The sequence below is a fragment of the Haliotis rufescens genome, unplaced genomic scaffold (genome assembly GCF_023055435.1).
Source record: "Haliotis rufescens isolate VD_foot unplaced genomic scaffold, xgHalRufe1.0.p SCAF_12, whole genome shotgun sequence".
Classification (NCBI taxonomy): Eukaryota; Metazoa; Mollusca; class Gastropoda; order Lepetellida; family Haliotidae; genus Haliotis; species Haliotis rufescens.
The window spans coordinates 27,848,610-27,869,406 of record NW_025963802.1 but is presented as its reverse complement, the minus strand read 5'-3'; the positions used below and the strand labels follow the sequence as shown (position 1 = coordinate 27,869,406).

The window sequence follows — 20,797 nt, the reverse complement described above, 5'->3', positions numbered from 1 at the left end:
TTTTGTCAACTCAGTGAACCATATTTTAAAGAGTTATCTCCCTTCTTTCAGTACTGTCTGAAATTTATGATGCTGCAAGGATGCAACACATGAGGCAAATGGCAGCAACTGTTGAATGCATAAGAGATGGGAAATGTTGAAAACGTTCAACAACATAGAGGAATTTGCATTGAAGTAGAACATGCAGTGTGATCTGCATGAATCTCAATCTGTGATGCCTTGAGTGTGTGCTGCTCACTTTGTTGCCACGCTACAGTTACGTACTACAGTAAAAGTGAAGACAGTGGGTGTTTTGCTGAAAGAGATGTGACTTGGTAAAACGACTCTTCCAACCCCAACCAGTTCCGACATTTCGTTTTGATTTATGGGACGATAAGAACTAGAAAAAGCCTTTCAACACTCGGCAAAAGCCTTGAATTTGGTGGGTTAATGTTTCCAACAGCCACTATGCGGCTGAATGTGATGTTAAATTTAACTCATTCATTCTTTGTTTTCCATGTGGTAGAGGATAGAGCATCTGCCTGGTTTCTATCCTTGCTTACCAAAAGATGTTAAAAGATGGTACATGATGTTACCCTGCCTGGCACGCAGCATTAATAGGATAATACAAGGACTGGTCCGTATACTGTGTCTGAGTGGGGTCTTCATGTTAAACTGAGGCATGGTATGTCAGTGGTCTAGCACTATAAAACTGGCATTAGTCTGGTCTAGTACAAGCAGCCACACACACCACGTAAGTGCAGGAATCTTGAATGTTAAACCCCATTTCACCTCGTGTCACTGTTTCCCACCAGGTTCAAGAAACTGTCCAGGAGCTGTTTGGGCGGACTCCCAGCAAGTCTGTCAACCCTGATGAAGCTGTAGCTATTGGAGCAGCCATCCAGGTGAGACACCGGCTCACACGCCTCAAGATGCAAGATGTCTTTCACACATAATGGCAAACATACACACTGCACATACTCACCATGTACACATGCAACATATCACTTGCTCACCGAACATATACATGCATCACATACGTGCGCATGATATACACATGCATCACTTGGACACATCAAATTCATACACACAACACATACACACAACACATACACACAACACATACACACAACACATACACACAACACAACACATAACACAACACATACACACAACACATACACACAACACATACACACAACACATACACACAACACAACACATAACACAACACATACACACAACATAACACAACACATACACACAACACATACACACAACACATACACAACACATACATACAATACAACACATACACACAACACATACACACAACACATACACACAACACATACACACAACACAACACATACACACAACACATACACACAACACATACACACAACACACAACACATACACACAACACATACACACAACACAACACATAACACAACACATAACACAACACATAACACAACACATACACACAACACATACACACAACACAACACAACACATACACACAACACAACACATAACACAACACAACACATACACACAACACATACACACAACACATACACACAACACATAACACAACACATACACACAACACATACACACAACATAACACAACACATACACACAACACATACACATAACACATACACATAACACAACACATACACACAACACATACACACAACACATACACACAACACAACACATACACACAACACATACACACAACACATACACACAACACAACACATACACACAACACATACACACAACACATACACACAACACATACACACAACACATACACACAACACAACACATACACACAACACATGCACACAACACATGCACACAACATACACACAATACAACACATACACACAACACATACACACAACACATACACACAACATACACACAATACAACACATACACACAACACATACACACAACACATACACACAACACATACACACAACACATGCACACAACATACACACAATACAACACATACACACAACACATACACACAACACATACACACAACATACACACAACACATACACACAACATACACACAATACAACACATACACACAACACATACACACAACACATACACACAACACATACACACAACACATACACACAACACATACACACAACACAACACATACACACAACACAACACATACACACAACACATACACACAACACATCACATACACACAACACATACACACAACACATACACACAACATACACACAATACAACACATACACACAACACATACACACAACACATACACACAACACATACACACAACACATACACACATCACATACACACAACACATACACACAACACATACACACAACATACACACAATACAACACATACACACAACACATACACACAACACATACACACAACACATACACACAACATACACACAATACAACACATACACACATCAAATACACACAACACATACACACAACACATACACACATCCCATACACACATCACTTACACACATCACATACACACATCACATACACATACACGCATCAAATACACACATCAAATACACACATCACTTACACACATCACATACACATACACACATCAAATACACATAATACACATCAAATACACACAACACATACACACAACACATACACACAACACAACACATACACACAACACAACACATACACACAACACATACACACAACACAACACATACACACAACACATACACACAACACATACACACAACACAACACATACACACAACACATACACACAACACAACACATACACACAACACATACACACAACACAACACATACACACAACACATACACACAACACATACACACAACACATACACACATCACATACACACATCACATACACACAACACATACACACAACACAACACATACACAACACATACACACATCACATACACACAACACATACACACATCACATACACACATCACATACACACAACACATACACACATCACATACACACAACACATACACACAACACATACACACATCACATACACACAACACATACACACATCACATACACACAACACATACACACAACACATACACACAACACATACACACATCACATACACACAACACATACACACATCACATACACACAACACATACACACAACACATACACACAACACATACACACAACACATACGCACATGTGTACAATTGTTGCTCCTTGCGAGGGCCCTGTGTCTCATTACTCCAAGCGTGTTGTAAGAGGTGACTGAAGTGACTGCTATGTGTAGGTCATTGTGTGATATTGTACAGATTATTGATGTGCTCTATTGTTCCACAATGTGTGTGATGTGTGTTTCCAGGGTGGAGTGTTGGCTGGTGATGTGACAGACGTGTTGCTGTTGGACGTCACTCCCCTCTCCCTCGGTATCGAGACTCTGGGAGGAGTGTTCACCAAGCTCATCAACAGAAATACAACCATTCCCACAAAGAAGAGTCAGGTAAACTTGTGCCTTGTTTCAGTTTCTGTACTTGCCATTACTTCAAATTGAGTGTGAACAACATTCATAAAATATGCAACCAACAAACACATTCAGCATTACTCTTTTTGATGTGGTCTTTAACTATTACCGTAAAAGGCGACTATGGCTGTCGTAAGAGGTGACTGACAGGATTGGGTGGTCAGGCCCGCTGACATGGTTGATGCATGTCATCATATCCCAATTGCATGGATCGATGTTCGTGATATCAATCACTGGATTGTCTGTTATTTACAAACCGCCATCATATAGCTGGAATATTGCTGAGAGCGGTATAAAACAACAAACAAACAAAAATAAGTATTACCATAACAGTGTGATGTATGATTGTTGTGCTTGTTGCAGGTGTTTTCGACAGCTGCTGACGGCCAAACCCAGGTAGAGATCAAGGTGCACCAAGGGGAGCGGGAGATGGCTGCCAACAACAAACTCCTGGGCCAGTTCTCTCTGGTGAGGGGGGTACTGTGTGGAGATTGGGGGTGGGGTTAGACAGGTGTCTACATGGACAGTTCTCCTTGGTGAGGGGTCTGCTTCAAGGCAAATGGGGATAGGGTAAGACAGATTTCTTCCTGATGAGTGAGGTTCTTCAAGGGGAATGGGGGTGAGGTTAGACAGGTACCTCCAGGGACAGTTCTCATTGGTGAGGGGGTGGCTTCCAGGGGTGGGGTTGGGTTGGGTTGGTAGCATAGATGTTCAGGGTACCTTGTAGTCATAAAATAAACTGAACGTGGAATTTATGCCACAGTCAATGAATTAGTAGTACATTAATGCGCCTTATGTATGAATAGGACATGGCTTGACAGCCTGCCTTGTTTGTTTGCTTGTTTGTTGTTCAGCTGCAACACTCGGCAATATTCCAGCTATTTGCTTGTGGTCTGTAAATAATAGTCTTGACCGAACAATCCTGTAATTAACATCAGGAGCAATCATCTACGATATAGGGATACAATGACATGCATCAACCAAGTAAGCAAGATTGACCACCCCATCCCGTTAGTATGGCAAGCATGGGTTGTTAAAGACCAGTTTTAACCCGGATCTTCACAGGTCATGTGACCTGGTACAACCTCACTACTATTTGGTGGCTGACTATGTTTTTGCATCTTGAACATGTGGATTGCTTTCTGAGGTCAACTTGTCAGGTGCAGGCTATCCTGCTGAGAAATTTATAAACCACATTTAGACTGTTGAGTCATTGTGATGTCTATTTCAGGTTGGTATTCCACCAGCTCCTCGTGGGGTGCCACAGGTCGAGGTGACTTTTGACATTGATGCAAACGGCATTGTAAATGTTTCTGCTCGGGACAAGGGTACTGGTAAAGAACAGCAGAGTAAGTGAGATCTTGTCTTCTGGGAGAATGATGCCACCACAGATAGTCAGCAGGTGGTACTTGCCATGTATGACCTTGCGTTACATCTGTGGCAGAGGAATCTCAGTAATGGAGGCAGCCATGTTGATCTGTTCTGGGTCTCTGGTTGTTTTCCATGCTGTGAGAGTTCTTGAGAGTTGGTCAGATCCTTGTGTGGTTCTGGTCATAGTTATTTGAACTCACAAATATTTCAGCATCATATAATGAGAGCTTGCTGTGGCAGAATGGTTCACAAGTTTTACACCTGTTGTGGTGGATACTTTGTCACTCAGAGGACCTTCTTTCCTCCTGCACTGGTGCCGTGTTTGCCATCTTCACGGGGTGTTGGTGAAGTTACAAACTGATTGGGTTCTCATCGCAGGCACCTGTTTCACTGATTCATGGTTCAAAAGAACTTGATCATGTTGATCTTTGCTTGTTTTTAACATGTATATATTCATGAGTATAATTTGAATGATTTTAGTTAATTCATACAACTACCAATTGGGCAGAATTAAGCAGTGGTTTTATGTAACCAGAGTCCTTGATTTCTCAACTTGTTAATCCATGAATGATTTCAGTCATTAGACATGTTAGTGAACAGTTGATACATGTTAAAACTGCAGTCAAGGCATGTCTTTCTCTGACTTGGGTAATTGCTAGTTTCAAATCGTGTAAAACAGTGTGTTTGTGTGTGTGTATTTTAGATGATGGCATCAGCATTGTTTCAGTGATAAGAACAAGTTATTGAATTAAATAGCTTGCATCAATTTGAAGGTGAATGTGAGGCTCCTAATACAGTATTGTGCTCAATACTTTGTACAATTTCTGTTTTAAACAGCATCACCACAGATAGTCAGCAGGTGGTACTTGCCATGTATGACCTTGCGTTACATCTGTGGCAGAGGAATCTCAGTAATGGAGGCAGCCATGTTGATCTGTTCTGGGTCTCTGGTTGTTTTCCATGCTGAGAGAGTTCTTGAGAGTTGGTCAGATCCTTGTGTGGTTCTGGTCATAGTTATTTGAACTAACATGATGGTATAATGGAAAGTGATCAAGCTGTGATCAGTTTGTGAACTTGTAAGTTTGTAACTGTGAAAACAGTTTGTGATACATTGTTTATGCATTGACGCAAAAATGAAAAGTAATGTTTAGTTTAATATTGCTGTGAGCTAGTGCGTCATTTCAGCTCAGCTATTTAAGTTTCATGCTTATGCTGTGAAGTGATGTTGTAACCATGGTAACCTGTTGTTTATGTAGTTGTGATCCAGTCATCAGGAGGTCTGTCGAAGGAGGACATTGAGAACATGGTGCGCAATGCAGAGAAGTATGCCGAGGAGGACAAGAAGAGGAAGGTAAGCAACTCTAAGTGTCTCCTCCAGGGGTGTAACAATACATCGGACTATCGATGTAGTGCAATTGTGAGTGACCCAATATCAATTTATCGATGGGAGTCATGTTTTGCATTCGATAGTATCAATTTAAGTGTCGAATATCGATAGTTTCAATAGTGTACATACTTGTTTTATTTTGTAGCACTTTAGTGTTGTCTTTAGTAAAAGTTGAAAATGTAATCTGATTGAATAGTGCACAATACAGTGATCCCTCGTTACAACGCTACCTTCAGGGTCCAAATAATTGATGAGCATTACAGATGATCAGCGGTTTAATGAGGGTCGAGTCGTAGGTGATAGATGACCAACAAACAGTACACATGCTCTGCCTACCTAACACGATCTACGTTGCATGTTTCAGAGTTTAAAAAAAGATTAAAATAAAAGTGATTTATTATTCATAGTGTAAAAATACATTTATCGAGTATTAATATGCGCTTTCAAAAAACCCACAATGTATCCCTTCAGCAAATTCAGGTGAATAAACAGGTATAGCAAACTTAGTCAATAAAAGTATGAAATTTGATATAAAACATCACGAGACTTGAAGATTTACCATATAGAATGTATTTCCTGCTCTCCAAGGCATTGTTTTATATGCAGAGATTAAGATTACCGTAGCAAATCAGCTGTGCACAAGTTTCCTCCCAATCTACCGGTGATTTAGTTTAAAGGTACCCAATGATACAACTTCAAAGAATTTTGATGCAATGGTCGGAAGAAATTGTGTCTGAAATTATTATTTTGTCAGGAAAAATATATTCCAATCATGTTTTTATAGTTGCAGCTGCCACTATATTTACTTAAAATTATAAGAACCATAAGCGTAACACTTTGGTACAGGTGGTATGCAGGATCTTTTTTTGCGAAATACATTAAAGACATTTAATATTCAAACTGCCTCAAATATGACCTTTAGCGGGTCATGGTACAGCATTTATGATATGTGTATCAATTCTCTTGCAACTTAAGTTCGTTTCAAGGTGTCAAAAGCGGTAATCTGACCTTGGTTGCTGCAATTAACAGTGAGTTGTGCGATCTACCCATCATTTCGCATACGATTTCAGCGAAAATTATTGTAAACATTATTTTAGTTATTGAATGAAATTTTGAATTAATAAAATATATTGCAAACATTAGTCCAGATAAACAATGAACAGGTCTTTTTAACCAGATATTATAATAATAGGATTAATTTGCGTACTTCAGTTCAGATTTGTTGACCTAGGTCAAGTGGTAGAGCGTCCGCCTGGAGAGCAGAAGGTCTGGGGTTCGATCCCCGGCCGCGTCATACCAAAAGACGTTAAAAGATGGAACTTCTTGTTACCCTGTCTGGCGCTCAGCATTAAGGGGCTAAAACAAGGACTGGTCGGCTCGGAGTCAGTATACTGTGTCTGAGTGGGGTATTCATGTTAAGCTGCAGCATGGTATCTCAGTGAGCTAGCACTATAAATTGGCATCAGTCCGGACTAGTACAAGCAGCCACACAAACACACACACACGTACATGCACGTCGCTATATAAGTGCAATGATCTTGGACGCGACGTTAAACCCCATTTCACCTCACCTCAGATTTGTTGACTGGTATTTCCGGTGTTACATGATCTTGGTGATCAGCTGATAATGTTATCTGAGATGGGGGAAAACATTGAAAATTTAAATAGTGCTAACTAGTGCTATATTGTTTTTTAAGTTAAATCAGCAGTAAAATAAATTCATATTCTACCATGAGAGAGTTTTATTACATTAAGTAATACGTTACCACTGTTATACCGAGGCTGTTGTCTCCCACAACTGCTGCTATAGCGAAATCTACCACAGAGATCTCAATTACCTCATGCAGCACGTGCGTAGCCACCTAGCTGCCATGTGACACCCTTCACTCTTGTCTCCTTCGCTTGCGTTAGCAAGACGTGTATCCTACTGCTGAAGTGTTCCTCGAATATTCGGTGATATTTATTATAGTTTATTCTCTAATAAACTGTGCTTTTATGGGGCGTTGCGATAGCTACGCTTTGATATAATTTCCCCGCCAAACGGAAAAATTTTCCCGCCCTTTTTTCTCTATACTTGCGGGGTTCGCATATGCACGTTGTGTTTTACGTTTCCCCTGTTCTTGTATGTTTTAGGGGTTAACATCACTTATTTGTCTATATGTTATATGTGTATGTTATATGTTCACATTGTTTGTTTATTTTTTTCTTGTGAAAATGCTCGTTTGTGAATCATTGTGGTGCGTGGGTTGTAACCATGTTTTGCTCTTTGTTCACAGAATCAAAAAATGTCTGACATGGAAATGTCCCTGGTTTCAACCCCCTCTACCCCTGCTCCTCGGAGTTGCGGGGTGTGCCGCAAATTCTTGTCGTCCCGGGATCCCCACGATCGTTGCCCGCGGTGCAGGGTTCCTTGCGGGGACACCCGGTGCACCCTGTGCGAAGGTCTGGGGCCTGCGGAGTTTGAGCGCTACCGACTGTACGTCCAGTCCGTCTCCACCCCTGTGGTGCAGGTACCACCTCCTCGGCTGCGGCGGATCCCTTGGCAGCCCTCGGGCTGTCCGGGGATTCCGTCGCCGCATTGTTATCTAAACTTGTGGACTCCAACTTGTGGCCTATCCTGAGATAAGGCCGCCAGCTGTTCCGTCCCCGGCCTCTTCGGTGGCCGCGGGTTCGGACGCGGGGTCCACCGGTACGGCTGCGGCTGCCGTGGTCACCGGTCCTTCCCCCGAACGGTTGCTCCCGCTGTCCGTTAAGGACCGCATGGCCATGGTTTATGACCTCTTCGAGGACATGCCCAAGCCCCTGCCGATACCGCGGGGAATCCACGGCTCCGTGGGTTCCTCCGAGGTGTACGACGAGTCGTCCGACAAAGCTTTCCCGGCATCAACCTTGCTGCATTTATAACTGCCTGATTGGTTTAAATGCTTCCCTGGAGTACGTTGCCGGGGCTTCGGCCTTTATTTCCGGCACGTGCCATTTTCTCCGGCGCCAGTCATATCTGGTTGCCTCAGGGTTGGACGCTGCTAATCAGGAGGTGCTCCTTTCGCAGCCTTGGTCTGCTCGGTCCCTGTTTAAAAACAAGATCCCTGGGGTTCAGAAAGAACAACAGGCCGCTGTGTCTGCCGAGGCCTCTCGGCACACACTGGATCTTGTGGGGTCCTTGCATAGGCGCCTGGGTGCTGCTCCTAAGCGGAGTGCGCCCCAGGATGCTGCGGCCGGCAGGCCTAAGGGGTCGGGTTCTTCTTCCTCCGGGAAGAAGCACCCGCCCTGAGGGCTCCGGTAAGGGCCATCAGCAGCCCTTTCGCGGGAAGAAGGGGAACTGGGGGAAGCCCAAGTCGTCTAAGAACGGCAAGGGCCCCCTCCAGGTGACTCTCATTGGAGGGGTTCGTATGCTGACAGCGCCAACTCCGGTTGGCCCGTAGGCGAACCCGAGTCACTTTGCCCTGGACAGTTGCGCCTGCCGCAGCCTGTCAGGCCCCCCTCTCCTTCCCCAGTGGGAGCCAGACTCCAGACTTACTGGGAGAATTGGGAACAAGTGTTCGACGACCCGTGGGTGGTCAACACGATTCGATACGGCTATCGGCTCGATCTCAAAGTGAATCCGCCGCTCACCGTTGCCCCGTCGGCAGGTTTCTATTTGGAAACCGATCTTCCCATCCTCGCCGATGCCATCGGCAGGTTGGTGGAGAAGAGGGCAGTTCGGGAGTTAGCTCTACCAGAAATAACACCGGGGTTTTTACTCCAGGATATTTCTCGTTCCCAAGAAAGACAGTGTCGAACTCCTGCACAAGCCGCCCAAGTTCAGAATGTTGAGCTTGGCAGACCTGAAAGCTCTGATCATGCCGGCCGACTGGCTGGCTTCGATCGACCAGAAGGATGCTTATCTGCATGTTCCAATTCACTCGGATCATCACAAGTATCTCAGGTTGTCTTTCAAGGCAGGCACTACGAATGGGTTGTACTCCCATTCGGTCTTTCATCCGCTCCCTGGCTGTTCTCCACCGGAGGGATGTTTGTTACTTCGCGTACCTGGACGACTCGCTAGTAGCAAATCGAATGACAGACATGCTGTCTCGGCAGCTCGATTTCGCACGTCGGCTCTTGGAGCAATTGGGGTGGATTGTCAATCTCCCCAAGAGCGAGTTAACCCCTCTCAGAACTTGCAGTTCATCGGAGGTCGGTTCAACACGGTGACCCATCGCCTCTCAGACCGGTGGCACAAGATTCAGGCGATGATTGCCAAAGTCTTAGCGGTGCAACAGACTGTTTACTTTTGGGAACAGCTGTTAGGGTTACTTGTGGCAGCCCAGGACTGCACCGAACGGGGTCGTCTCCAACTCCACCCGCTGCAACGGTTTTTAATCCAGTTGTTAGCACAGGAGGAGAACAGTGCGACCGTCGCCCACCCGTATCGGCTCTGACCGCATCTGGAGTGGTGGACGGTCCCTTACAATGTCTTATCAGGAGTCTCTATGCGGCCCTACCGGGCCACGTTGAACCTGTATACAGACGCCTCTCTAGTGGGCTGGGGCGCCCATCTAGAGGGGGAGGTGAGCTCGGGTTGGTGTAGCGTAGACGAACTAGGTCTTCACATCAATTGTCTCGAGTTCAAGGCAGTGATCAACGCAGTCAATCACTGGAAGCATCGTCTCGTCGACGCCCGGCTCATGCTGGCAACCGACAACACGACGGTAGTGTCCTATGTGAACAAACTGGGGGGAACCCACAGTCACTCTCTACTCGATCTCACGTTCGAGTTTTATGCTCTGGTGGACAGTGTCCCTTGCCAGATACGCGCCCGTCACATCCCAGGTGTGCGGAACGTACTGGCCGACGCTCTATCGAGGCCTCAGGATCCGAGCCCAACAGAGTGGATGCTGAACCCAGTAGTGTTTCAGTGGCTGTGCGAACGTTTGGGTCGTCCGATGGTCAACCTGTTCGCAACACGGTTCAACAATCAACTCCTGTTGTTTGTATCACCAGTCCCGGACCCGAGGGCCATCGATCACGATGCTCTCGCGTTAGACTGGACGGGCTTGGACGCTTATGCTTACCCGCCACATTCTAAGCCGGCTCCGAGGAGTTCGCTGTCGAATGTTACTGATCGCGCCCATGTGGCCGAACAGATCGTGGTACCTCGACTTGCTGACCCAGGTCACGCAGTCGCCACTTCCACTGCCTGTGAGATTGGATCTCTTGATCCACCCTCACACCCGTCAGCTTCATCCAAACGCAGGGCAGTTCAATCTGCACGTGTGGATGTTGTCACCGACCGTCTGAGGAGTAAAGGTTTTTCTCGTCAGGCGTCTCAGGCATATGTTAGTATGCATCGTGATTCTACCCAGAAGGTGTATAATGCACGTTGGGTTATTTTCACGAAGTGGTGTTGTAAACATCACATTCATTCGCCAGATAAGGTATCTGTTCAGGATATTGCTCGTTTCATGTCTCACTTGCGAGAGACCCGGAAACTCTCTGGGGGTTCCATTGCCAACTATGTCTCGTCCGTTGCTACGGTACGGGACGTTGCATGGGTACCAGTCTCTCCAAAGAGCCGGTGATACAGGGTATTATCAAGGGTTTCAAACAGCACGATCTTAAGAAGGGCCGCCTTCGGGCACCGGCCTGGGATCTTTCCCTAGTGTTGCAATCACTTATGGAAGCTCTGTATGAACCCTTGCATAGAGCTTCGTTCCGGCATGTGACTTGGAAAACAGCATTTCTCCTCTCCTTTGCCACAGTGGCACGTGTATCCGAAATTCATGCACTTGATGTCGCCAAGGTACGATTCAATAGGAGCGACGAAGGAGCGGTCCGCCTAGGCCTGCTCATGGGCTTCGTCGCCAAGAATCAGAGAATCGGGCAAACGGAGAGAGAATTCACTGTAAGATCACTCAATGAAATCTAACATCCTGCTGATACTGAGGACAGAGCGCTGTGTCCGGTTAGGGCCCTTAAGTATTACCTTAAGGCTTCGAATGCACGTAGACAAGGGCGTGACCGTCTGTTCATATCGTGTAACCCTAATCGCACGGTTGACATAACTCACAACCCGATTGCGTTGTGGCTTCGTTCTGTCATCAATCTGGCGTACCGGTCTCGGGGGTTACCGGTAGCGGGGTCAAACCCGCACGAGGTCAGGGCTCTAGCGGCAACATTTGCCCTACACTGGAATATCTCTGTTCACAGAATATTACGAGGTTGTTACTGGCGTTCTGACTCGGTTTTTGCCAATCATTACCTCAGAAAGGTTTCTGATGAAGCCGGGGAGGGGGTGCACCGTCTTGGGCCGCTGATCGCGGCACAAGCGGTCATCTAGGGGGTGTGTCCAGCGCAATTCCAAACTCCGCAGTCGTCAGTCCTTGCACTGTGGTCAATCTGGGTCGTCTCCAATGTTCCCACGTCGTGGGTACAGGAGTGGGGGTCCTGCAAACCAGCGCACTCACACCACAGGTGAGGCGGCTTTTTGTGTGTTTTTTCCTTATCTGTATTTTGACAATTATGCATTTAATTGTCTGTCGTGTATTCCAATCTTGTGATACATGCTTACGGATACTGGAATTAGGTCACACGCCTATTACATACTTTAAGTAGGCTTGCTCGGGGATATACGGTCTGAATGAAATTAATTTCCCTCTTTTCGACTGTTTAACCTGATCTAAGATTTAGCTCACACGGATACTGTGTTCTCATCCGCTGCGAGTTACCAATCGTTTTGGCAATGACGATTGAGCCTTACGGTATGCGCTTGACAGTGCTTTGGTATTCCTATAGGGTAACGCCTAGCTTGGTGCATGCGCATCGAGTACTTCCGCCTTGGTGTTTATTTCCGCTGGTCGGAAGGAACGCTAGCAGTCAGGATTCGGGTTGTAGGTGCTCCCCACCGCCTACTGTGGTAGTCAGCTTCGGTATAACAGTGGTAACGTATTACTTAATGTAATTTGTAGAATTTTCCTATTGGAAATATTCTATAAGTAATACGTTACCGCTGGGCTGCTGCCCGCCCGTCCGTCCCCCGAGCACTTGCTCTCGCAAGAGACAAGAGTGAAGGGTGTCACATGGCAGCACGTGCTGCATGGGGTAATCGAGATCTCTGTGGTAGATTTCGCTATATCAGCAGTTGTGGGAGACAACAGCCTCAGTATAACAGTGGTAACGTATTACTTATAGAATATTCCGAATAGGAAAATTCTACAAGTTTTTCATTTTGGTATGGTTGCTATTGTTTACTGTTTGAAAATAAAACAAAACTTGGTAAAGTTTGAAATGTTTTATTGTTTGTTAAAAGATTTTAAAGTAATGGTTGACAATAGTTATTGCAATAGTTGTTTGCAATAGTTATTGATATCGCAATAGTCTTTTTGGCCCTCACACAGCCACAGTCTACAGAGTAGTCCACTCTGGTGTACTGCTTGTTCAGTTGAGCACTGTAGCCAGGGAAGGTCGTTGAGTACTGCAGTCAGGGGAGATCGTTGGGTTGAGTAGTGTAGCCAGGGGAGATTGTTGGGTTGAGTAGTGTAGCCAGGGGAGATTGTTGGGTTGAGTAGTGCAGTCAGGGGAGATTGTTGGGTTGAGTAGTGTAGCCAGGGGAGATCGTTGAGTAGTGCAGTCAGGGGAGATCGTTGGGTTGAGTACTGCAGTCAGGGGAGATTGTTGGGTTGAGTAGTGCAGCCAGGGGAGATTGTTGGGTTGAGTAGTGTAGCCAGGGGAGATTGTTGGGTTGAGTAGTGCAGTCAGGGGAGATTGTTGGGTTGAGTAGTGTAGCCAGGGGAGATCGTTGGGTTGAGTACTGCAGTCAGGGGAGATTGTTGGGTTGAGTACTGCAGTCAGGGGAGATCATTGGGTTGAGTAGTGCAGTCAGGGGAGATTGTTGGGTTGAGTACTGTAGCCAGGGGAGATTGTTGGGTTGAGTACTGCAGTCAGGGGAGATTGTTGGGTTGAGTACTGCAGTCAGGGGAGATCATTGGGTTGAGTAGTGTAGCCAGGGGAGATTGTTGGGTTGAGTACTGCAGTCAGGGGAGATTGTTGGGTTGAGTACTGCAGTCAGGGGAGATCGTTGGGTTGAGTAGTGCAGTCAGGGGAGATTGTTGGGTTGAGTAGTGTAGCCAGGGAAGGTCGTTGAGTACTGCAGTCAGGGGAGATCGTTGGGTTGAGTACTGCAGTCAGGGGAGATCGTTGGGTTGAGTAGTGTAGCCAGGGGAGATCGTTGGGTTGAGTAGTGTAGCCAGGGGAGATTGTTGGGTTGAGTAGTGCAGTCAGGGGAGATTGTTGGGTTGAGTAGTGTAGCCAGGGGAGATCGTTGAGTACTGCAGTCAGGGGAGATCGTTGAGTACTGCAGTCAGGGGAGATCATTGAGTTGAGTAGTCCAGCCAAGGGAGATCGTTTGGTTGAGTAGTGTAGCCAGGGGAGATCGTTGAGTACTGCAGTCAGGGGAGATCGTTGGGTTGAGTAGTGTAGCCAGGGGAGATCGTTGAGTACTGCAGTCAGGGGAGATCGTTGGGTTGAGTAGTGTAGCCAGGGGTGATCGTTGAGTAGTCCAGCCAAGGGAGATCGTTTGGTTGAGTAGTGCAGTCAGGGGAGATCATTGGGTTGAGTAGTGTAGCCAGGGGAGATCGTTGAGTACTGCAGTCAGGGGAGATCATTGAGTTGAGTAGTCCAGCCAAGGGAGATCGTTTGGTTGAGTAGTGCAGTCAGGGGAGATTGTTGGGTTGAGTATTGCAGTCAGGGGAGGTACCGTATATCGCTGTGTATAAGGCGACCCCACGTATAAGACGACCCCCCTGTACACGCCTTAAAAATCAACCCAAAATCCTATACTCCGTGTATAAGGCTACCGGGAATGAAACACATCACAAGTCTGACTGATATAGAAGATTTAACGTGCGCTTTCCGACTGTAGCGTATTTCGCACACGGACATCACAAGTTAGTTAGTTAGTTAGTTACTTTGGAGATTTAACATGCGCTTTCCGACTGATGCGTATTTCGCACACATCACAAGTGCGCACACAAACCTTAGATATGCAATAAAAATATGTTTATCTTGCGTTGTTTTTTTTCTACAATGATAGGTCGCGTGTGTAACTCCAGCACACGTCGCCATTTCATGTTTACACGGTACGACACCAAATTGGTGCCCGTAAAATAAAATTCATTTATGAAGTAATAACATATAAGAGACAATGGTGAGTAATTTAATCGCCAATTAACTATGTTGTAACTAACTAGGCTTATGTTTGCTTCACATTCAGCGTGTATATTCCACAATCACTTGTACACACCGTCTCCAACACTTGTTAATACAACTGTAAAAACAGCGGGAATTGATTTCAGCTTCACCGGTTATCACATGTTAGGTCACATGTGCAATATGCAAATGCTTACCGGTACTTCCGGCTCTCTACTCACGGATGTTGATTGTTTTACCGTGTCAGGTGGTTTGACAATATGCATCGAGGCGAGGGTCATTTCAACTTTATTTGCAGAAATTATTAAACTTTATTCAAGGAAAAGAGATACAAATCATGTTTATGTATGGAAATAGTTATTGGAACAGTTATTTAGGACGAAATGCGAAGTTTTATTGTCAAATGCTGGGCTGGCTATCGGACGCCGGTTGACATCGCCAGTGGAAAAAAATGTGAGATCTTTGACTCCGTGTATAAGACGACTCCCCTTCTTAGCCCCCCCATTTTAGGTACGAAAAACTCGCCTTATACACAGCGATATACGGTAATTGGGTTGAGTAGTGCAGTCAGGGGAGATCATTGGGTTGAGTAGTGCAGTCAGGGGAGATCATTGGGTTGAGTAGTGCAGAGTAGTGCAGTCAGGGGAGATCATTGGGTTGAGTAGTGCAGTCAGGGGAGATCATTGGGATGAGTAGTGCAGTCAGGGGAGATCATTGGGATGAGTAGTGCAGTCAGGGGAGATTGTTGGGTTGAGTAGTGCAGTCAGGGGAGATCATTAGGTTGAGTAGTGCAGTCAGGGGAGATTGTTGGGTTGAGTAGTGCAGTCAGGGGAGATTGTTGGGATGAGTAGTGCAGTCAGGGGAGATTGTTGGGTTGAGTAGTGCAGTCAGGGGAGATCATTGGGTTGAGTAGTGCAGTCAGGGGAGATCATTGGGTTGAGTAGTGCAGTCAGGGGAGATCATTGGGTTGAGTAGTGCAGCCAGGGGAGATCATTAGGTTGAGTAGTGCAGCCAGGGGAGATATTGTGCTGTGAATTTTGACTATGATGAGGGTCTGAGGTGTGACTCTGTTATGTGTGTTATAGGATGTTGTGGAGGCAGTGAACAGTGCAGACAGCATCATCCATGATACAGAGACAAAGATGGATGAATACAAGGACCAACTGCCAGCTGATGAGGTGAGTATGCCTCCTAGCAGTCTGACTACTTGGCACAAGGCAGTGATGTTTCTATTTTTCGTCTCTTACAAGCTGTTGTGTTTGTATGAGGAAACTTATGTCTGAGCCTTGATATTAGCAAAGTTTAGATTCAGAAACATGAGACACAAGTAAAGTTTTAGAAATAGACTGAGAAGGAACCTCAGGATAGCGATAAGTGCTAAAGGTCACCCGATTACTTGGTGAAGGCAGACCCTGTTACTTTGGCGTCTGTTGGGTGGGAGTTGGGAGGGTGGAGGAGAGCAATGCAGCTGATGATTAGTGAGGAGGGGAGTCATGCCTTGAGGTAACATCAAATTTCAGGAGTACAACATATTTTCAAATATGCAAGTGATGGTAACAATGGGGGCAAGGATGAATATGACCTTGGTGTACCCAAAAGCTAGTGGTGACAAAATCTTTGAGTTTTGTGACTGAAAATTTCAATGGGCTGTGATAACACAACACCATTTAAAACAAAAAGATGCATAGAGTAAGAATCATCCACAATTTGACCTCTTGCTGAATATGAAGGGGTTAAGGGTAAACAAGGTTGTACTGTATTCTGGTAGATGGTTTTGTGTCTTACACCCTGTGTTTGTGTGGGCAGTGCAACCAGCTGAAGGAGAAGATCACCAAGGTGAGGGAGGTGCTGGCCAACAAGGACAACGAGACAGCCGACAGCATCCGCGAGGTCACTTCTGACCTCCAACAAGCATCACTCAAACTCTTCGAGATGGCTTACAAGAAGGTAAGGACGCCTGTCGCACAAAATTTCACATTGCAACCATGGAATTATCTTTCATGGGCATTCCAAGGCCATGATGTTCTTATTTTTCGTCTCCTACAAAGCAGCAATGCTTCTGCGGAATACAAAGTCTGAGCCTTGTGATAATTATGTGTTTTCACCAACAGTCTGTTATCTTGTGTATTGGCAGTTTGTCCATATATGCTGAGATTGACTCTTGTTTTTAACGTGGTAGATGGCGTCGGAGAGGGAATCCTCCTCCTCTTCCTCTTCCCCTGAGGAACCCAGTGATTCAACATCATCATCATCATCATCATCCGAGGAGAAGGAAGAGAAGAAGGATAAGAACTAAGTGTTTCTGATAGAAGTTGTGACGGACAGACATTGAACAGTGGCTTCTTCTGCCAGCACATGACACAGACACTTGTGAGAAACACGGATGTGAACATTATTGTGTGTGGGTTAGATGTTCATTGTGAATACCGAGTAGTAGTCAGCTCATCAAGCAGAATACGTGCAGTTCATGCATACAGTCTTGTACAGGTCATCAACAGGTAGAACAGTCATCGGATATCATCTTTATAGAAAATTTCTTCATAAAACAGATCAAAATATTTGTTGATGATTAAGATCATTTTGGAAAGCAAGATGTATTTGATGTGAGCACAACCTATGTAATTTCCTGAGATCGTGATACATTGTCAGAGCTGATGGAGTTGTGTAGTATTCGGGGGGGGGGGGGGGTGGGGAGAGAAGAGACCAACCTAAACTTTTGCATTTTCTGTACATAGTAGCTATACACAGAAGCATTTAGTCTATGAGATTTGAGTGTGTGGCCATTTTCAGTGGAAGGATGTAAACTGTAGATATGTGTGTGATTCATAGTCCTGTGGGACTCAAAATGAAACATTGGTTACCTCCCTTTTGTAATCCATTGTCTCTCTATATCATAATATATATACATGTGCAGAAGTGTGTACTGTTCCTCTTTCATCCATATGTACCATTATGTTACATACTAGAAGTGAGGCTTGTTCTATCTGTACCATAGTTAGGGCTGTAACGACGCTATTCATTGTTTCAATGCATATCTCTGGTATAAGTGGTATTGGAAATTAAATAGGAAAGTCAAGGGATCTTTGTCACCATCCTAATGTTAGAAGGCAAACATGTAGGGGGGGCATTAGATTCTAAGAATACAGGATCAAACCTCTGGAGCCATGGGACCCCTCTTGATTAATCCATTTTTACTGGAAAAGATTAGTAGCACAACTAAAATAAGTATGGTAGAATTAAGTTGATTAATAACACAGGCTTGAGATCTCTTGTACATTTAAGGAGAAAATAATTTATTTTCCTACCTGTCAACCTTTTTATATCTATATATGATGTACTGTTGTCTATATATGATGACTCAATAACTGTCCATACTGTAGTCATTATAGCATAGAGTATCGTTACACCCCTAATAGTTGGTCCAAATCTAATGATCAACTATTTCAAATCCAATGATTAAAGTTGAATCTCAAGAGGACAGTATTAGCATGTAAATTTGATTGTGTCATTGTTCTGTGTGAAAGTACAAATTTTGTGTTCATGCATGAGTTTGTTTCACTTTGAAGTAAGAGAACAAACTGCTGTCTGAGATATGATATTTAAAACCCAAAACGTGCTGTCACAGAAGGCTGTGTTGTCTGATTCATCTTCAGTTTCTTTAATAAGCATGTTAAAGATATTTAGGGGTGTCTCCAGAGTAACTTCTGATAATTATGGTAATAGTGTATGTTGTTCAGATACTATTGGAATATTTTATGATCTACAAATCATTTGAATTGCAAACATGCTATCATATTGCCAAATGTCATTTGAAAAGAGTTTTTGCATTGTATATTTATGAAACTAGTATTGTAATTATTTCGGAGTAAATAGAAATGCTATAAAGTAAAAGAACACTGTGTATTGTTGTTTTTTGAGACTTTGTTTTTGAGTGCATTCTTGTGTAAACCCTTGGTTTGATCATGTTGAGACATAATCAAAGGCACGACTGATTTTAGTCAGTGCATATTTGCATGAAAGTCCTGCTCTGTAACATCCAGCAAGGTTTTCACTGCTCACTGGCATACCTCTTGTCGTATCTTTGAGTGGTATTTTTTAATGTTGTATTAGTGACAGTGGATTTCTACTTCCCTATGCTTTCAATGTAACATACGTTTTTGTTGTTGTTTTTTGCACTAAGCAATATTCCAGCTGCATGAGGGTGGCCTGTAAATTATCACATGAACAGGATGTCATATTCGGTTAATGCATCTCTGGAATTCATACCAAACCGCCACATTAACAGCTCAAACAATTCCTGGGTTGACACCAACTATTGGCAGAACTGTACACAACCAGTTGAGGGAGTTTAACATCCGCCCTTGACTTTCACTGATTCCACGTTGCTGTCAGGCGCGCCAAGCTTGATGTTGATCTCGTCTGAGGTTCAGAAGAGAAGTCAGTAAAATGTTCACAGATGAGTCCAGGTTTCATCTGGAATGTTTGTGGTTTAACGTTCGGTAATGTGACAGCGGTCTGTAAATAAATCGAGTCTGGGCCAGACAATCCAGTGATTGATGTCATGAGCATCGATCTACTCAATTGGGATACAATGACATGCATCCAACCAAGTCAGCAAGCCTGACCACCTGATCCTCTTACGACAAGCAATGGCTGCTGAAGACCTAATCTCTACCTGGATCTTCACGGGTCTGTGACACGGATGCATGTACATGTATTAAGCAATTGATCAGAAATGGTAGGACAAGGGCGACAGAGTTGAAGCTTTAAAACCAGGGGACAACCTCTGGTTCTTGTGGCTGAGATGGTCTTGTTTGAAAATGACGTTCGTTCGTTTGTTGCATAATTGAAGAACGGCGAATGATCTCATCCGTGTAAAATTGTGCCATTCAGTTCTCCAGAAGTTGCAGAAAGTCTGTCCTACAGAGTGTAGGAAATTGCTGCCCACATCACACTACCGCCACCAAATGTATCCACTCCCTGTATGTAGGTTCGTGCATAACGTTCCCCTTGACACCTGTAAACATGATGTATACCATCACAGTTTTGGACATACACTGTGACACCATTGACGTCGCAGCCAATGATGCAGGTCTATCAAAAGGACACCTCGAACTGGTCGTCTGGCACGAATACCGTCAGTGCGTCAACGGTTCCTCACTGTCTGGGCTGATATCCTATGCAATCATGGTCTTGCCGTAGTAGCAGAGATGGCCGTGGTGATTCTTTAACGTAAGTGACCTAGCCTGTAGGAATCTGTACTGTGCTCTAGTTGTGATAAGTGGACGACC

General features: G+C 44.6%; 1 protein-coding gene and 2 non-coding genes across 3 annotated transcripts in view; all 3 read left to right on the top strand.

The window, feature by feature from the left end:
• Positions 1 to 19,400, top strand: part of LOC124116240 (stress-70 protein, mitochondrial-like) — a 37,229-nt gene extending 17,829 nt beyond the window's left edge. Inside the window, exons 10-17 of the mRNA XM_046477500.2 lie at positions 795 to 884; positions 3,404 to 3,541; positions 3,926 to 4,030; positions 4,794 to 4,911; positions 6,190 to 6,284; positions 16,592 to 16,684; positions 17,313 to 17,453; positions 17,686 to 19,400. Of these exons, the coding sequence (XP_046333456.1) occupies positions 795 to 884; positions 3,404 to 3,541; positions 3,926 to 4,030; positions 4,794 to 4,911; positions 6,190 to 6,284; positions 16,592 to 16,684; positions 17,313 to 17,453; positions 17,686 to 17,802 (897 nt within the window). The 3' untranslated portion in view covers positions 17,803 to 19,400. The remainder of the gene's footprint in view (positions 1 to 794; positions 885 to 3,403; positions 3,542 to 3,925; positions 4,031 to 4,793; positions 4,912 to 6,189; positions 6,285 to 16,591; positions 16,685 to 17,312; positions 17,454 to 17,685) is intronic.
• On the top strand, positions 4,947 to 5,136 carry LOC124118232. The gene has a single exon (XR_006858445.2). It is a non-coding gene; the product is annotated as a small nucleolar RNA SNORA74 (small nucleolar RNA).
• Positions 5,775 to 5,964, top strand: LOC124118244. Its single transcript, XR_006858449.2, has one exon. It is a non-coding gene; the product is annotated as a small nucleolar RNA SNORA74 (small nucleolar RNA).
• Positions 19,401 to 20,797: the final 1,397 nt, after the last annotated feature.